The sequence below is a fragment of the Paramormyrops kingsleyae genome, chromosome 9, assembly GCF_048594095.1.
Source record: "Paramormyrops kingsleyae isolate MSU_618 chromosome 9, PKINGS_0.4, whole genome shotgun sequence".
Classification (NCBI taxonomy): domain Eukaryota; kingdom Metazoa; phylum Chordata; class Actinopteri; order Osteoglossiformes; family Mormyridae; genus Paramormyrops; species Paramormyrops kingsleyae.
The window spans coordinates 10457368-10473460 of record NC_132805.1 but is presented as its reverse complement, the minus strand read 5'-3'; the positions used below and the strand labels follow the sequence as shown (position 1 = coordinate 10473460).

Genomic DNA, 16093 nt, shown 5'->3' with positions numbered 1-16093 from the left:
AACAGCCTGCCCCAAGGAACTGACAGTCCCCTGTGCAGATAGTTTGTTTATACACACACACATACCATCCTCTACCAGCTGGAGAAAAACACATTCAACAATGGATTAGCCTTTTGGTTTATTAATCAAAAAGAAAATGTACAATCTGTCTGCTGAGCTACGCTGCCAGGATTTTGTTGCCGAGTTTGAACATGGTTTTTCATATCATCAAAGCGGTGCTGTTATCGCTAGGCTTAGGATGACTGGTCCTGAGACAGTGCAGTGCGTTTTTGGGTGGGGGGAATATGGTTTATAAAGCCATCGATTCTTCATGCTTGTCAAAGCTGCTGGTGCTGTACCGTTCCTGCCCTGGTCTGAAGCTGGCAGGCAAAGCTCAGTTCCAACACTGGCCTGGGGGTGGCAGTCTGGAGCTCACAGCATCGTAATCTTGACTGGACCCCTCCCTCCATGTCCCCCAGGAAACGGACTACTTCACCCCCCAGGGAGAGTTCCGCGTGGACAAGGCCGGCTCCCCGACTCTGCTCAACTGTCTGATGTACAAGATGTCCTACTATCGCTTTGGTGAGATGCAGGTGAGGCCCCATCAGCTCGAATGGATGCTTTGAGTCAAAGAAATATTTTACATTTCAGCAGCATTGAAAAGTCATTTGAAAACAGGAAGCAATGACTTCATATTCTAAAGTTGAAGGTCCTGTAAGGTGGCAGTACACAGGAATTTGGAATATATATATAACCAGCTGTTTTAATTTCTTCCTTTGAGGACCTTCTTTGTGTGAACTTATGATGAGCAAAAGACAAATGCCCAAAAGCTAAAATATAATATAATAATAACCTTGCAGTCACAGCGCATCTATATAATGGATCTCAGAAGCTCGTTGCCCTGCTGTAATGTGAAGTTTGCTCTGTTAGTGTCCAGAGCACTCTGAACGTTCTCGCTGACCTCTTCTGGAGGGTAATGGACTTGATCTTGCTGAGATGCCCTTCAGGCAGAACAAGGCGGCGTGACGCCTTTAGTGTTCCCTGGGGTGGGCACGCCTTGCCTCGCTTCCTTGACACCCTATCCCCCAACCCCCCAGCTGGATTTCCGGACGCCCCCGGGGTTCGACCGCACACGCAACGCTGAGATCGGGAACAAGGACATCCGCTTCGAGCACCTGGAAGAAGCCTTCACCTCAGAGCACTGGCTCGTCCGCATCTACAAAGTGAAGAAGCCGGAGAATCGGCAGCCGCTGGGCCACAAGCCGCGCATCACCAACATCGTGCCCAAGCAGAAGTACACCTCAAAGAAGGTGGGTGCTCCCTGTCCCTCCGGGGGGCCGAAGGAGTGACGATCAGGGCATTGAGGCGGACAGACTGCAGGCAGCTATTCCTGTTGTCCACGGTGTATGAGGATTTACACAACTGGACCTATTTACTGTTCTAACCCTGCCACTGTAATGCCGCTAGAAGCACCTCACAGCTGTCCGACAGAGACTTCAGAATTAATCTGTGTCTTGTGACACGGGAGTGCGCCACGAGTGTCTTGTGACACGGGAGTGCGCCACGAGTGTCTTGTGACACGGGAGTGCGCCACGAGTGTCTTGTGACACGGGAGTGCGCCAAGAATGTGGTGTCCTGTTCTGCAGTGTAACTTCCAGGAAAAAGTGTGGTTTCTGCAGTCAGTTTTAAAAGGCAGAACTGAATGAACTGCCTCCCCAGTCCACATTATGATTCCGACATCGGCTGAACCTGCTCTGATGTCTCAGGCTAGCAGTACTGAGGGCTTTGGCCTGACCTGGGCACAGCTGCTGGAAGGTGTGCAGGTGTTTTTATTGCGTTAAAAGCTGCACGCCTGCGTTTTTAACCGGCATCCTTTCTGATCCGCAGGTTGCTAAGAGGAAGCGTGGCTACGTGAGGAATAAGCTGGTCCTGAAGAAGGGCAGGAGAGCGGTGAGGAAGGCCCTGTAATTATCACTCAGATTTCATTTTAAAAAATAAAGCAAAAAGGAAAAAAAAAAAAACTTAAGAAGAGCAGGATGTTTGGGCTGTGAAGGCCCTGAAGCCGAAGGCGAGCGTCTTCTCCCCCGGAAGGAATCTCTATGCGGCACAGACATGCCAGCTCGCAGTCACCTGATACCTTCATGGAGGGGGGCAAGGAGGACTGGGGCGGGGCTGTTTCGTTCCTGACACGTGTACAGACCATAATATACGGTATGGAGGAACATTTGTGTTGGAGGAACTGTAAAACTTAAAAGATTAAAAAACCCTACATGTAAATATGTTATATAAAGACTGTCTGAAAGAGGTCGTACAAAATATTGGCTTGTTGATTTTTTTTTTTTTTTTTAAACAATGAATGCTATGATTCCTAGTGTGGATGATTTGAAGACACTGAATATAGAAGATTGAATTGTTAATGAAAACCAACAAAAACCTGATTGAATATCCTGCAGTTTGATTTGAAACCACATTTACGGATCAGTCGTGGGGGGAGGAATTACTGATTATCAATGGCAATCTGTGTTTTCAAGCCGCCACTGTTGGATGCTGTTTGTTACACTAGTCTTTCACCAGTAGGGGACGAGGTCTAATCCCCCAACCAGTTCCCTCATTGGTTAGTGTGCATGCAGTGTCCCTCCCACTTTTTTTTTGATATGCCAAATTAACACCCTGTAACAGCACAAGATCTTGAGATGATTTCAGTCACATAAACAGTTCAATTAGTCTTTGGCTCTTCCTGTTTTGCTTTTTTTAAAATATATATTATCCCACCTAGCTGGGGGGGGTGTTCCAGGAAGCAGGATTTCTCAGTTAGCTGGGTTAACTTAAACTGGAGTCATGATCATCCAATGAGAGTTTAAGTAAGGAGCATTCCTATTGGATGATCATGACTTCTAGCTTAAGCTAACCCAGTTAAGTGAGAAATCCTACTTCGTGGAACACACTCCCTCTGGTCGTCTCTCTGCTGCTCTTATCACTGGTTTTGGTTTACGTGGGACAACAGGAGACTGCCCACCTTCATATTGATGCCAAAGGGCCACACTTCCCAAAAGCAGTAAATGTTTATGCAAAAACACTGAAGCAGACAGCAGTGACATCGTCTGGTGGACATGCAGCTGAAATGTAGTTTAGAATCTCTGGGTCTGTCCTGTTTGAGTAACATGGCTGGAAGATGACAGACTGCCTTAGTGAATAAAATCTTCATGTTCTCTCTGCCTTATTAATGTGCTGCAGGACCTTCTTTCCAGTATGATTTGATGCTCCCGAGGGCGGGGCTCATTAAACCTCACCCCCAGCATTTTCTGGGAGAGTTTACTTCATGGTCCCCCACCATTACAGTTTTCTACGCTGTAGCCCTGAGGTCAAAGTTCACTTCCAACATAATAAAAACAATGTAAATTGTTGCTGTCAGAATTGTGTCAGTGGGTTTCATTAATTCACCTGTAGTTAAATGCAGGGGTGCCTGGTGGCTGTGTGTTCACACCCTGGATATAAACCCCTATGGATGTGGTGCTCCTGGAAATCCCTCCCCCTCCTCCAAGTCCCTCAGACCATGCTGTGGTCTGGTTGGTAATCCCTCACTGGTTTAACCACACCAGTTTCACTACACCTGCACAACTTGACCAGTTATACTCAGTAGCTGATATGTAACACTAGTACCAAAAGTCACCATGTGGGGGCAGCACTTACGGTTGCTATAATAACAGTCGACACGAGTAATTTTTTAAAACGGGCAGAGGGTGGCGCTGCTCACCTTGCAGTTCGCGTCCCTATAACTTGGCACGCACACTGCATGCACTGTAAACGTGTATAACGTTTCAGAATCCTTACCTGCAAGAACCAGCTACCGGCTTCAACTTCCTGTAGCAGAGCTACTGGGCCCCATTAATGCCTGAAAACTGCATGGCGGGAGAAAATATCCAGAGAAAAAGACTAGACATGAACCGGCAGTAAGCAAGGATGAGCAGACACGGCGATCAGTGTGGTGTCTTTATTTAAACAAAAACAACTGCGTAAACACCCTTCTGTCCCAGAACTACGTCATTACATGTCAGCTGTTGCATAGGTTCTACACAGGCGCCTGGGGGGAGGCTGCTTCAAGCTCATTGGCTGTGGATACATTGCACTGTTGTACTACTAAAACAAGTGCTACACATACTTAGGTACGTACATACATTCAGAACATCTCAGTCCTGGCTCAGGCTCACCTTTCGCCCAGCTAGAAGGGCCGGCCTGCTCCGGAAAGACTTACATCTATGGGGACAGGAAATGCCTGCCGTACAGAACATTGCCATCAGGGGGCAGCACCAGTTCCGGAGCAATCAGTGGCCGTAGTGTGACAGGGAGGCCTGACTCCCTGTGGCTCGTCGGGGTACTGCTGGCCCCCTCCACTGGAAGTGCCGAGATAAGGCAGGAGGAATGTCAGGCGTGTGCCCCCCCCCCTCCCCAACTGGGCCTCTCAGCGGGGACTCTGCAGGACCACAAGGATCAGATCACTACTGAATGACTGAGGTGTTCAGTATTAAAAACAGACAAAATTCCAGTGACACACATCTGTACACATCAGTGATCCTTGCCTGCAATTATAATTTATAAAACACCAGATTTAAACACAGTGCTTGGGGGTGGATGATCCTGCATGGGAGATGACAAACAAGATGGCAACTGATTAATGCAGAAACTCTACCTCCCGCATGCCCGGCTTCCCACATTTCGGTCTCTGTCGCCCCCTGCAGGCAGCAGCAGGGCCGGGCCGGCTCACCCAGCCTGCGCTACATGATGCTTGGTTTCACGGATATAATCCCCTTTTGGACACCAAAACAAAAAAATAAATAGTAAAGCATCTATTGCTGCGACTAAGCCAAGAATATTCTGTCCCTTAACGGAAGAGTCCAGTTCTGTTTTGTGTCCGGGGGGGGACCTACTGACAATGAACAGTCACACAATTAGCACCACCCTATCAACTAACCTGTCGTGAGTCAGCCAAAAGGTGTTGTATCTTACCTGCTGCTAATTACACCACCCGTCAAGCAAGACGCCAATAAAAGGATAAGAATGATTTCACGAAGGGGACCAGGACTGCCAAAGGATGCTCTCTAGAGAGGGAACTGGCTTCTTCGCAGGTTTTCCATGCAAACTTTGGCGAGCTGGAAAATCCGGAGTAGCGGTCTGCTGTGGTGTTATGATGGTCTGAACCTGGGCCCCGAAGAGCGTAAACTCAACAAAAACACAGAACGCAGCAGGTAGTCAGCGACACGCTGATTCTTGGGTTTTAATGCCGTCTTTACCCCGGCGCCTGACACAGAGCGGACAAGAGGACAACTTCCGGCGAGAAGACCAGACAAATGTAAGACAAAAGAAAACCATTCTGACACAACAAGGCATCGTAATGCTAAAGCAGTTTTCCATGTGTGTGCTGTTACATTTGTGCGTCGCTGAGTGACAGACATCACGGCTCGTCCTGGTGAGCTCATTCTCAGCTGGTTGCTGCTGATATACTTGATCCTGTTTCCAGGGACACACTTGGACACATTTCAGAGATGTATGAATGAATTACATTCTTTTTCCTAAATACTGAAAATCATATTCTGCTCCAATTTCAGCCTGCTAGCTGTCTCCAATGTTCCAGACATAAAATCTGCAGTTCCATGTTAATTTCACCAGGGGGCTCTCCTGGACCAGGGTGACCACAGCAAATGAAAGGAAGCAGACTAACTTCAAACTGGCCAAACTGGATTATGGGCATTATGGATTGTTGTGTTACCACCGACCAGTGAGCACCAGCTACATCCACTACTGCCCCACAATGCACCTGTCAAGTGACAAAACTATTACATGATCATTGAGTCAGTCCTGTTGGGTTTCATTTATTACTGCATCCAGACAACATCAACTGATTTTTGAGAGATCACTGTAAAAGCAGGCAGGCCTAATCAGGATCATTATTCCTCTTCTAGATATATGTCCTGACCTTTGACTTTAACAGGTCAGATCCCACTGGCAGGACACAGCTGGGTCATGTGACTGAGCAAGCTGAGGGGATTGGTGGAATTTCGTATCTTGCTCCAATGGCAGGCCAGAGTTCTGCATGGGCTGACTGGTGAACGCTGGGCTGGATGTCCAGCCTGCCGGGTACATTCCACTGACTTCATCCAACACGCTGTCGTCCTTCTTCTTCTACCATTCACTTCTACCTCCACACAGATTTCCCAAGGGAGGTGCTAACATAGTGCACAAGATGCTGATGGCTCTTCACTTTAGTGTGCAAAAAAGGTCTAGGCAATTGTGAAAAATAGAGAGACTCTACAATGAATACTAAAAAACCTCTACCAATGATCCCGCCTACGAGGCAGAGCCCCACCCCTTCCCGGTCTGGCAGTCTCTCACACCAGCAGTGTGTGTTGAATAGTCTGTAGGGTCCCTTCTGGACATACCCTGTGTCATCCCTGGGCCCTCCACAGGTTTCCACCCAATGGGGGGAGGGGGGGTGGGGGGGGTGGTGTGTTCTGGGCTCCTCCTCTTTAGTCCAAGGTCCCGCCCCACTTGTAGAGCGGGGTAGACAGACAGCTGCCACATCAGTGCGCCTTCCACAGAGGGTTGTGGTACACCCAGCCCTCACCCTGCACACGAGACAAACAGATACGTCAATCCGAGAAAAATAAAAAAAAACTGAATGTATTTCCCATGTTGGCAAATTATTAATTCTTCCAGCATTACATCAAATCATTTTTGACATGTAATTTGGCGCCTAGCGTCCGAGTCAAACGCCTGTGTTGTGTGAGCCGGAAGCCTCATTTCCAAAGGAGAAAAGAACTGTCAACCAGGAGAGCGGATTCGCTCTGACCACTTCAGTGCCTAAACGTGGACACAGTGGAGCATTTCCCTGGGGGGGCCTGGCGCTCGGCCAGGAATACTGTGTGTATAGCCAAGCACCAGGACATCCTGGAACTCAAACCAGACCTTGATGAAGTAGTTCAGCTCCTGGTTTGTAATGGCTTAATCGCATTTGGCTGTCCACCAAAGACCTGGAGAAGAGGCTCCTGCACAAGCTCACTGCCCTCAGAGACAGGCCAGCATCCTCACCTCTTTGACGAAGTGCTTGGGCTTCCATGGCGTGCTGGCGTCCGCCCTCTGCCGCTCCTCGGTCCGCTGCCGCTCCTCCAGTCGGCGCTTGTGTTCAGTGGCGCTGTCCATGTTGCCATCCTTCAGCGCCGCTGTCACGTGCCGCCACAGCCGCCTGTCATGGGTCACATTGGTGATGTCATCACGTTATCAGATGGAGGATCCATCACAACATCAGTCAGAACCTCCATCTTGTCATCGGAGACTCTGACCGGTCATCAAAGAGTCTCCATCACATCATCAGTCAGAACCTCCGTCACATCACCAAACAGAGACTCTGACTGGTCATCAAAGAGTCTCCATCACATCTGCAGAACCATCATTGTGACAATCAGAGCTTCCATCACGTCATCAATCAGAGCCTGCACCACATCATAAGTCTCTGTCACTTAACCAAACAGAACCTCCATCACATCATCCCACAGTCTCCATCATGACAATCAGAGCCTCTGTCATTTAACCAAACAGAACCTCCATCAGTCGAGGTCTCTGTCAGGTCATCACATCATTACATCAAAATCAAACAGCCACCATTCTGTCAAAAACATCCTCTGTTATAAAACATCAGTGCTCATTACATAACAGTCAGCACCGGAACAGTCCCATCATGTTAAAGGGGGTCTCCATAATCACTGCCATAATGTCACACTGCACAAACAGCACTGGAATGCAGGCAGGGAAACTGTAAGCAAGGCTATAGCAGCAGTGTGCAATTTCACAGTGCAGATGATAATGTTCAGGTGTGCATCAGCTACCGCCCTGTATGGTTATGCACAGTCAACAGGCCATGTCCTGCTTATGCTGAGCTCCCTTACACACACACACACACACACACGTTTGTATTTATATCATTGTGGGGACTCTCCACTCACTTTTATGGGAAAAATCCTAATCCCAACAATGACGACCTTAATGCCTACCCAGCCCTAACCTTAATCATAAAGTCTTTCGGCATTTTCAGTTCTTTGACTGCTGTCACAGAATTGAGTTTCCCCTTGTGGTAACTGAAAAAGTTAACCCCACAATGTCAAAATAACATTTGGTCCCCCCCCACACACACACACACACACACACACACACACGCTCTTCACAGTCATGTGTCATCAGGCAAGACTGGCAGGATCCCTAATTAAATACTCTTTCCTCACTGTTTACTAAAATGAGGAGGGCTGATTTACTGTCAGTCACCATTTGTAATTCAAAGTGTTTCTTACTTGTAATTAGTGTGACTGCACCAAAAAGCTGTACCAGAGAGCACTAGTGTCCAGGGATCAGAGTGAGGTGACAGAGCCCTTTAACAGAATAAGCTCCCCTCTCCTCCAGCCTTATTCACCAGGACCACGGCCTGCAAAGTCAATTATTAAACAGGACGGCAAAAAGTGGCCTCTATTTATTTCCTTCACTTTTAATTGTATCCCTGATTGTCCTCCACATCACTGGTGGCAAGACAAGAGTGTCAGAACTAATTATGATTGTCTAGACTAATTAATGCTACAACTAACACGAAACAACGATTTCTTGACACCGTTAACTAAATTAAGAGCAACATGGATTACAGCGCAGGTCAGGGGAGCTATAGAAAAGCTATAGAAAAGCTATAGAAAAGCTCAGGAGCGAAGTTTGCCTGGGGCTTCTCTTCGTTTATTTAATTTTTTCCTTTATTGGGAATCACATAATAAACACAATTTATAGAGTCGTTAAAGTTAAATGCCTTTACAAAGGGATCCATTTATTTTCTAACAGTATTATCGTGGAACATTGAAACAGCACGGGGGAGCTTGTGTTTTTTTTTTTTGAAGGAAGATTGGCATCAGGGGTAAAATATTCGGGGTTAGGCTTATGCCGATTGGACCTAACATCAACCAGGCCACAGATACTACTGGTTTGGGTCTGTCGCTTGCCTGGCCAATGAAGTTGCTGATCAGGGTGGGGGGGCAGTCAGTATCTGACCTGTCCTGGTTGTTAGTGGATGGTGGAAGGGAGAAATTACACAGCCTCTACAAACAGACCCTATGGTCTCCAGCAACATGCCATTTGTTATTAACCAATCGTTTTACCAACAGGTTACGCCTGGCTTATGAGCTGTGTGATATACTTCACGCAAGGCAACGCATACACGATGCAAGCAGTGTACTGACTGTACTTGCATGCATAGTTTACATCTATCTGGAGGATTATAGGTTATGTCCACCAGGGGGCAGTGCAAGAAAGCCATCTTGGTTGGCTCCTTCGTTTCTTGTCTTGCTTGTTGTGTTTGAGGTTGTGACATAAAATGATGTAGATTCACTCCCTCCACAGCGACCGAGTTGCTATTTTTTTTTAACACTGCTGCAGTGTTCTCTGCATTCTAAACACTGCTCCACATCGTACTTGGCTCTGCCACATATGACTTTACTACCCCATGTTGCATTGTATGTTGTTAGATATCTCGTAGAAGTTAGTACTTCGTAATTAGGCTCAGGGGCGGAGCCAAAGGGGTGGCAGGGGTGGCAATTGCTACTTCCCATCATAATCGGAGAATTACGCTCTCCTGAGTGTATCCTTGCTTTGCAAAATGTCCTTATTTGACTAAGTGGTTCTCAAACTTTTGCAAATACCACCAGGGGAATGCAGATCAGTTCTGGTGATATTCATAAACCTTGCTGTTTACAATTCAGATGCAGTTTTATTTGTTTATTTACTTTTTGAGAATTTGTTTTTTGCATTCTGAGCTTTAAATTTACATGTGCGCTGCTCTTGTTTGGTCATTGGTGCAATTTTACTTCTTGTTTGGTCATGAATTAGTCTAGGTTTAGTCTGCGGTTAATCCAGTCTGTGTTCATGTTTGGTCCTGGATTAGATTAGGTTTGGTCTTTATGATTTTGTAAACATTTGTTGTGTTTATTCAACAAACATTTACAAACTCATTGTTTATTATGAGTGTACGAGAAAAATATTTTTTTCCTTCATTTATCATATTTATATGGACCCCTCTGAGAAACCCTTGCTCACCCTTTGCCCCTCCCTTAAATAAAAGTCTAGCTCCACCACTGATTAGGCTGCACGACACTGACACTAGATAATCCTGAAAAGGTGCGTTCATTGAAATCGCACAGCTTGCGAAGTGTTTCCTATAACAATATAAATGTTCTAGTGAAACGTAAACCCCAAGCTCTCAGCAAATTTTATAACCAAAATTTATAGATACCGGAACTGTACTGAAAAATAACTTTGCTTTTGAAAGTAGACTAGTCAGAATTTTACGTTAGTGTTCCATTTTACGCATGACGCTGCTTTTTTAGAAACCTAAACTGCCATTAAATCTTGAAAACGCTGGACACAGAGGGACACAATAGTGCTTGCAATATGTTCTCTCTTGCCTCTGAAAATATACAGTTCTTCCGGCCTTTCGTTCTTAAAAAAATCTGGTTATTTTAATACTAAAGACTGTATATAAACACATAGTCCCGTGACGAAAGGTGACCATACTGCCACCCCAGTTTTTGGTGGTACTACATCTCGCGTACATGTCGCGGTAACTCCTCACGTAGGTGCACCTACGGCATGCGGAATGAACGCAGAAACCGCGTGGCGGCCATGATGCGTGTGCATAAGCGTTGTGAGTGTCGAGAATAAATCAGCCCTTAGAGCAGTGTTGGGGTCTCTCTGGGGGTCGTTCCTCTGGAAATCGGGGTGACGGTGGCACAAACAGGCAGCCGACGCATGGTCACAGAGCTTTGCTGACGTATAAATGGGTTCCAATGCTGCTGTATCTCACACACCTTGGGACCAAGAGCAGATCCAACCTGCAGGCCACAGCAGGCAGATTCTTTTACAGACCCCATGGTTAGACACTCAGATGCACAACAGATAATCAGTAGACAGACACAAACTCAGCTTACTTGCGTAGTACCCTGGAGACACGCTGCCACTGGCCGCCCCTGGCTTGGCTCCGCCCACTCACCTCGACTCGTGCTGGCCCTGCTTCTCCAGCGGACGGATCTTCTTCTTGATGACTGGCAGTTTGGAGGTGTCGATAGCTTTGGTCTCCCCGCTGCTGTAGGTGAACTCCAGCATCCCGTTCCACTCACCCTGGGCCTTGCAGATGATGGTGTTAGTAGGATTGTGCTTCACTTCCGCTGTTACCCTGCCAAAGGGTAGAGTCAGCCATCAGCAGCTGGCATACAAGCCACGTCAGACGAGATACAGCTCACTGGGTGTTTCTCAATACCAAGAACGCAAAGATCATACTTGTGGTCTTGGCAAGACAGGTCTTGCTAAATTGCCTTCTAAGAACAAACTTGGGGTGCAATGAATCATGGGATTGGTCTCGTTTGGTGAAGATGCAATCGATGCATACTTGTTATTTGGGGCAGGGCAAGAATGATATCCGGGGATTTTTACCATTCTCGTGTACTTGTATTCTTAGTATTGGAACTGGTCTTTGGCAATGGAAGATGACACAAAACAGATACACAAGAGCACAACTATGGTCAAGTACACATATTAAGAAACACCCAGAGTTTAAGCTTTTCAGAACAGGAGAGCAGATTAGTTAAGGGACCCTACTAATGAACAGAAGGTTTCCAGCCAAGCTGCCAGATAGAGAACCATTTATCCATCTTGTGTTACCACTTATCTGTAACCGGGCTTTGATTGGCTTCTGCAGTCCAGAAACATGTACTTTCCTCACCTGAGAACCCGGAGGAAATCCACGCAAACACTTGGAGAACATGCACACGGATATGAGGAACCACCCACAACTAAACAAAGATTTGGCAAATTAAGCTAATGAAGAGATACTAACAGCAATCACATCACAAGGATTAATGGTGGGGACAGAGCCTCTAGATCTAGATTAGCATAGGCGCTCCTCTTTAGCCATGATTAAACCCAAGATTACAGCTCAGGAAAAAAAGCCTTTCCGTGCCTTTCCGGAAACACCGCTAAAGCACTTACGTTCTTATGTAAGTTCTTATGTAACTTGAAAGGTTCTCCTGCGGAAACTGATTAAACACTAATGCAGTGTATCAAAAAGCATCAGATAATAAAAATTTAAGAGGACAAGCAGACAGACAGTGCAGTCCTGCCCATTTCAAATACGGCCACGTAAACCAGGGTGTTTATTGAACAGGCTCGATATTCAAGGCACAGACAGTGGCTAAGGGTTTGATTTTGGTTTGGATAGATGATAAATAAGGATAAGAGGACAGGCTTCGCCTTTGGCCAGTTTTCAAATGGCAGAGTTTTCAGTCCTGTGAATCGGGATTGGTTATCTACTCCCATGAGCTCAAACACACACAGACTTTTATAAAATTGAGGTTTATATTGTGGAGACCTACAAAATGTCCCCACAAGGTCAAAATAATAGGATTTTATCATGTTATGTGAACATCAGGTCTGCGCAATGTAATATATACATGCCCACCCACCCACACAGACAGACAGACACACACATGAGACTTTAGGCATTTTTAGTTTTTCGATTGCTGTCACAGATTTTTATAAAATTGAGTTATAAAATAGTCCCCACAATGTAATATATACATGCCCACCCACCCACACAGACAGACAGACAGACACACACATGAGGCTTTAGGCATTTTTAGTTTTTCGATTGCTGTCACAGATTTTTATAAAATTGAGTTATAAAATAGTCCCCACAAAAATAGTCCCCACAATGTAATATATACATAACTGCCCCCCACCCCATACACACACACACACACACACAGAGGAGCATTGCAGGGGGCTACCTGTGCACTTTCCCTCCGTAGAAGGGCTTGGTGTGGAAGGTGACGGAGGCAGAATAGCCGCTCTTGGCACAGACGACAGAGACCTTTCCTCCGAGCTCCACCCAGGGCACGGTGAGGATGGAGCGGGCGTAGGCTGAAGGTAGCGTGAACACGTACTCCTCGCCGTGCTCCAAGAGGTAGAGCACTCCTGGAAGTCAGAGGTCAAAGGTTAAGGCCTACCCAGCACATCACTACTTCACACTCTGGTTTGCCTACAAGAATAAAAGCTTCTTTTATTGTCATGGATATCTTGACATTTCAGGTGATGGATTGCCATTGATAACATTAAGCACATCCTGTGCTCCTATCAGGCCTAAGAGAACAGACACCCCGTCCCTGCATCCCCAAAAGGCAGGCGGGGGGGGGGGGGGGGATAGGAGCAGGGAAAAACCATGGCAACAGCAGACCATTCTCCTGTTAAACATTAAGGGCTCCTGTGCAATTTCCCACAAATAGACAAGGTCTTTATTACTGCTCTGATTTCAGCAGATTTCAGGAGTGAAACACACAGCCCTCCAGCACTAATCCTTAGACTGCTCTGTGGTGGGAATGGGCCAGCAGGCACTGCAAATGACCAAATAACTGGCTGCAGAAGACGTGTCTGTCCCCGGGAAGCGACACACAGCTGCCCTACTTATCTGCTCCGACAGCAAAGCCTGTCTCACTGCGGGGCAGGTTCCCGCAGCCCCCGAGGGATGAGGGGGCAAGAGAGGTGGGGTGGCCAGTACTGTCCCCTGCATGTACAGAGACCACGCCCCCCCTACCACCACATCACGTCATAGAACTGAAAATAATGATGTACATACACAGAAAAAAAAGAATAATAATAATAATTTATATATATATATATATATATATATATATATATATATATAGATAGATAGATATAAATAAAAGCACCAATGAAAACATGGAGCATTTTAAAATAGAGCTAAAAGAACAGGATCACAAGATGAGGTCTCAGCATAAAAATATTACCCAGAGAGTTGGCTGTTCCTGAACTGAAAACTCAAATTGAATTCTCAATACATAGTGTTTAAATACCACATCAGTGGGGTACAGGCTGTGTTGCTCTTTTCTGAGCTGCGACAAACCCAGAAATTATTCTCACAATACTTTTAATTCAGTGACTGTCTGGAGTCCTGGGAATGGGCGGCATTTATTGGGGGCGACTTGAATGGCAGTGAAGGTCATGAATATATATGAGGGGATGCAGCCAGGCGTCCCCCAGCCAGTAACGTTATTAAAATCTGTGCAAAAACCTAAAATAAAATAGCCACATAGATTTAAAAAGATAATAACTTGCACTGTGATGTTCAGCCCTTCAAGTCACTGACTGTTTTACTGGCTGTGATGTGGTTGTTTTAATACAATCAGTCCTACTACAGTGCAACTAATGCTCACATTCACTAAAATCACATACAAAAATGCACATATCCAAAGGGGAAAAAGGGGTTAGGCCAGCGGTCTCAAACTCCAGTCATGGGGGGCCGGAGCCCTGCATGTTTCCCCTCTTTTAACACACCTGATTCAACTCCTTGTGCTAATTGCCACACAGCTCTTGAGCTGAATCACTTGTGTTGGAACAGGGAAAGAACTAAGCTACACAGGGCTCTGCCCCCCCAGGACTGGAGTTTGAGACCCCTGAGTTAGGCGAATGCAACTGCAAAACATAGTAACTTATGCCAAACGAAATGAATTAAATTAAAACAGTGATACCAGTCACCAACATAGTAAATTACCAGTAATTTTATGCATTTGTAGAGAATAAGAAATAATAATAATATATGAATAAATTATATCAAAAACATCTCCTATGGGTCTTATGAGTCTCAGAAGAATTGTTTATTAACTGTTCCACCCGAACATGCAAAATTCATTAACTTGTCAATTACCGAGAGTCAGAAGTACTGATGGCCAAAACAACGCCTCATGAACCATTTGCTGTATTTTCTAACCCCAGTAGATGGTGCTCTTGGTTTACTTTGGGGCATGTGTTGAGTCCTTTTTTGAACAGAGAGCACTATCTATTGGCATCAGAAAATATAACAAATGGTTCATGAAGTGTTATTTTGGCCATAATTATTCAGAAGTAGTGTGACACAGCCATCATGCAGCTGGAACACAATGGATTATGGTATGCAGATGGGCATTGAAGGTAACATGGCTACAGACAGTCTACGAAACGCAAATGGAAGTGAATTTAAAAACGTTGCTGTCTTTGTCACATATTTTTAAAGTTTTAGATTCTAAGACTTGTGCAATGCGTGAATGTACAAAAAGTTTGATTTGTTTAGATTTGAAAACGGGTTTAACTAATTCACTGAAAAGAACGGGTTCAAAAGTACGTCTGGTTCCCGAATCGGACGTCATTATCGTTCACTCGGACAGTTGTTTTTGCATGCAAGTAGTGTTTCTCGCCAAGACCATATCCCATTGTAGTTTGCACAGTGCTTTTCTCTCCGACTGAAAATCCCGCAAATACAAACGTGATTCCACATTGTATTGAACTTGGGTACTAATACATCAAATTGCATTAAAAGAGGTTTGAGGTGTGATATCACATGTTGTAGCAGGAATAACTTAGAAAGTAATAGTAGAATGTAGTGCTTTTTTCCTCTTGTGATGAAATGTTAATTAAAAGAAAGGGTATTTGTACTTTTGTATTTGAGAAATTACAGAAGAGTTCGATTTTAACTGGAATACACAAGAAAGGAGATTAAGAAGGTCAGACTTTCTAGGTCAAGGTGAAGAAGCTGATCTTATCCATCAACACAGAAACTCCTCACTCAGCAGAGGGAGGATGCAGAGGTACAGTAATCAAGATCTGGACTTTTTTCTTATCAGCATGAATCTCAAACCTGGCTAATGCTTGTTCATTAGGTCCATTTCTCAGAAGGGGAAAACGTTATCATTTCGTGCACAGACAATAGATAAAGACTGAATACAGTCACTTCATGTGCAACTAAAACTAAGTGATAGGGCTGCTTTTGGGTTGTGTAAGTAATAAGAAAGGATAATGATGTCTTTCGGTGCAAAGTCCATCTATCGGAGCTACCCCACACACAAAACGATGACGCACGCTCTTTTGGCTCCCATGATTTCACACGACGCTCAAACGGACACTGCCACTGAGCAACACACAAAACACCATCAATAGCAGTTTTGCTGCAGTCAATAGCTATTTGGCAAAAACACATCTGGGCTTTGGGCGTCCT

General features: G+C 45.5%; 2 protein-coding genes across 8 annotated transcripts in view; one reads left to right on the top strand and one right to left on the bottom strand.

The window, feature by feature from the left end:
- The window catches only part of stt3b (STT3 oligosaccharyltransferase complex catalytic subunit B), a 62649-nt gene extending 59256 nt beyond the window's left edge, over window positions 1–3393 (top strand). For all 3 annotated transcript variants that reach the window (XM_023839043.2, XM_072716312.1, XM_023839042.2), the window contains exons 14-16: window positions 459–572; window positions 1077–1289; window positions 1867–3393. In XM_023839043.2, coding sequence (XP_023694811.1) covers window positions 459–572; window positions 1077–1289; window positions 1867–1947 — 408 coding nt within the window. In that variant the 3' untranslated portion in view covers window positions 1948–3393. The remainder of the gene's footprint in view (window positions 1–458; window positions 573–1076; window positions 1290–1866) is intronic.
- Window positions 3394–3955: 562 nt separating this feature from the next.
- The window catches only part of osbpl10b (oxysterol binding protein-like 10b), an 84877-nt gene continuing 72739 nt past the window's right edge, over window positions 3956–16093 (bottom strand). For all 5 annotated transcript variants that reach the window (XM_023839035.2, XM_023839037.2, XM_023839036.2 and 2 more), the window contains 4 exons: window positions 12837–13023; window positions 11045–11227; window positions 7063–7216; window positions 3956–6599 (listed from right to left, as the gene is read on the bottom strand). In XM_023839035.2, the coding sequence (XP_023694803.1) occupies window positions 6555–6599; window positions 7063–7216; window positions 11045–11227; window positions 12837–13023 (569 nt within the window). In that variant the 3' untranslated portion in view covers window positions 3956–6554. The remainder of the gene's footprint in view (window positions 6600–7062; window positions 7217–11044; window positions 11228–12836; window positions 13024–16093) is intronic.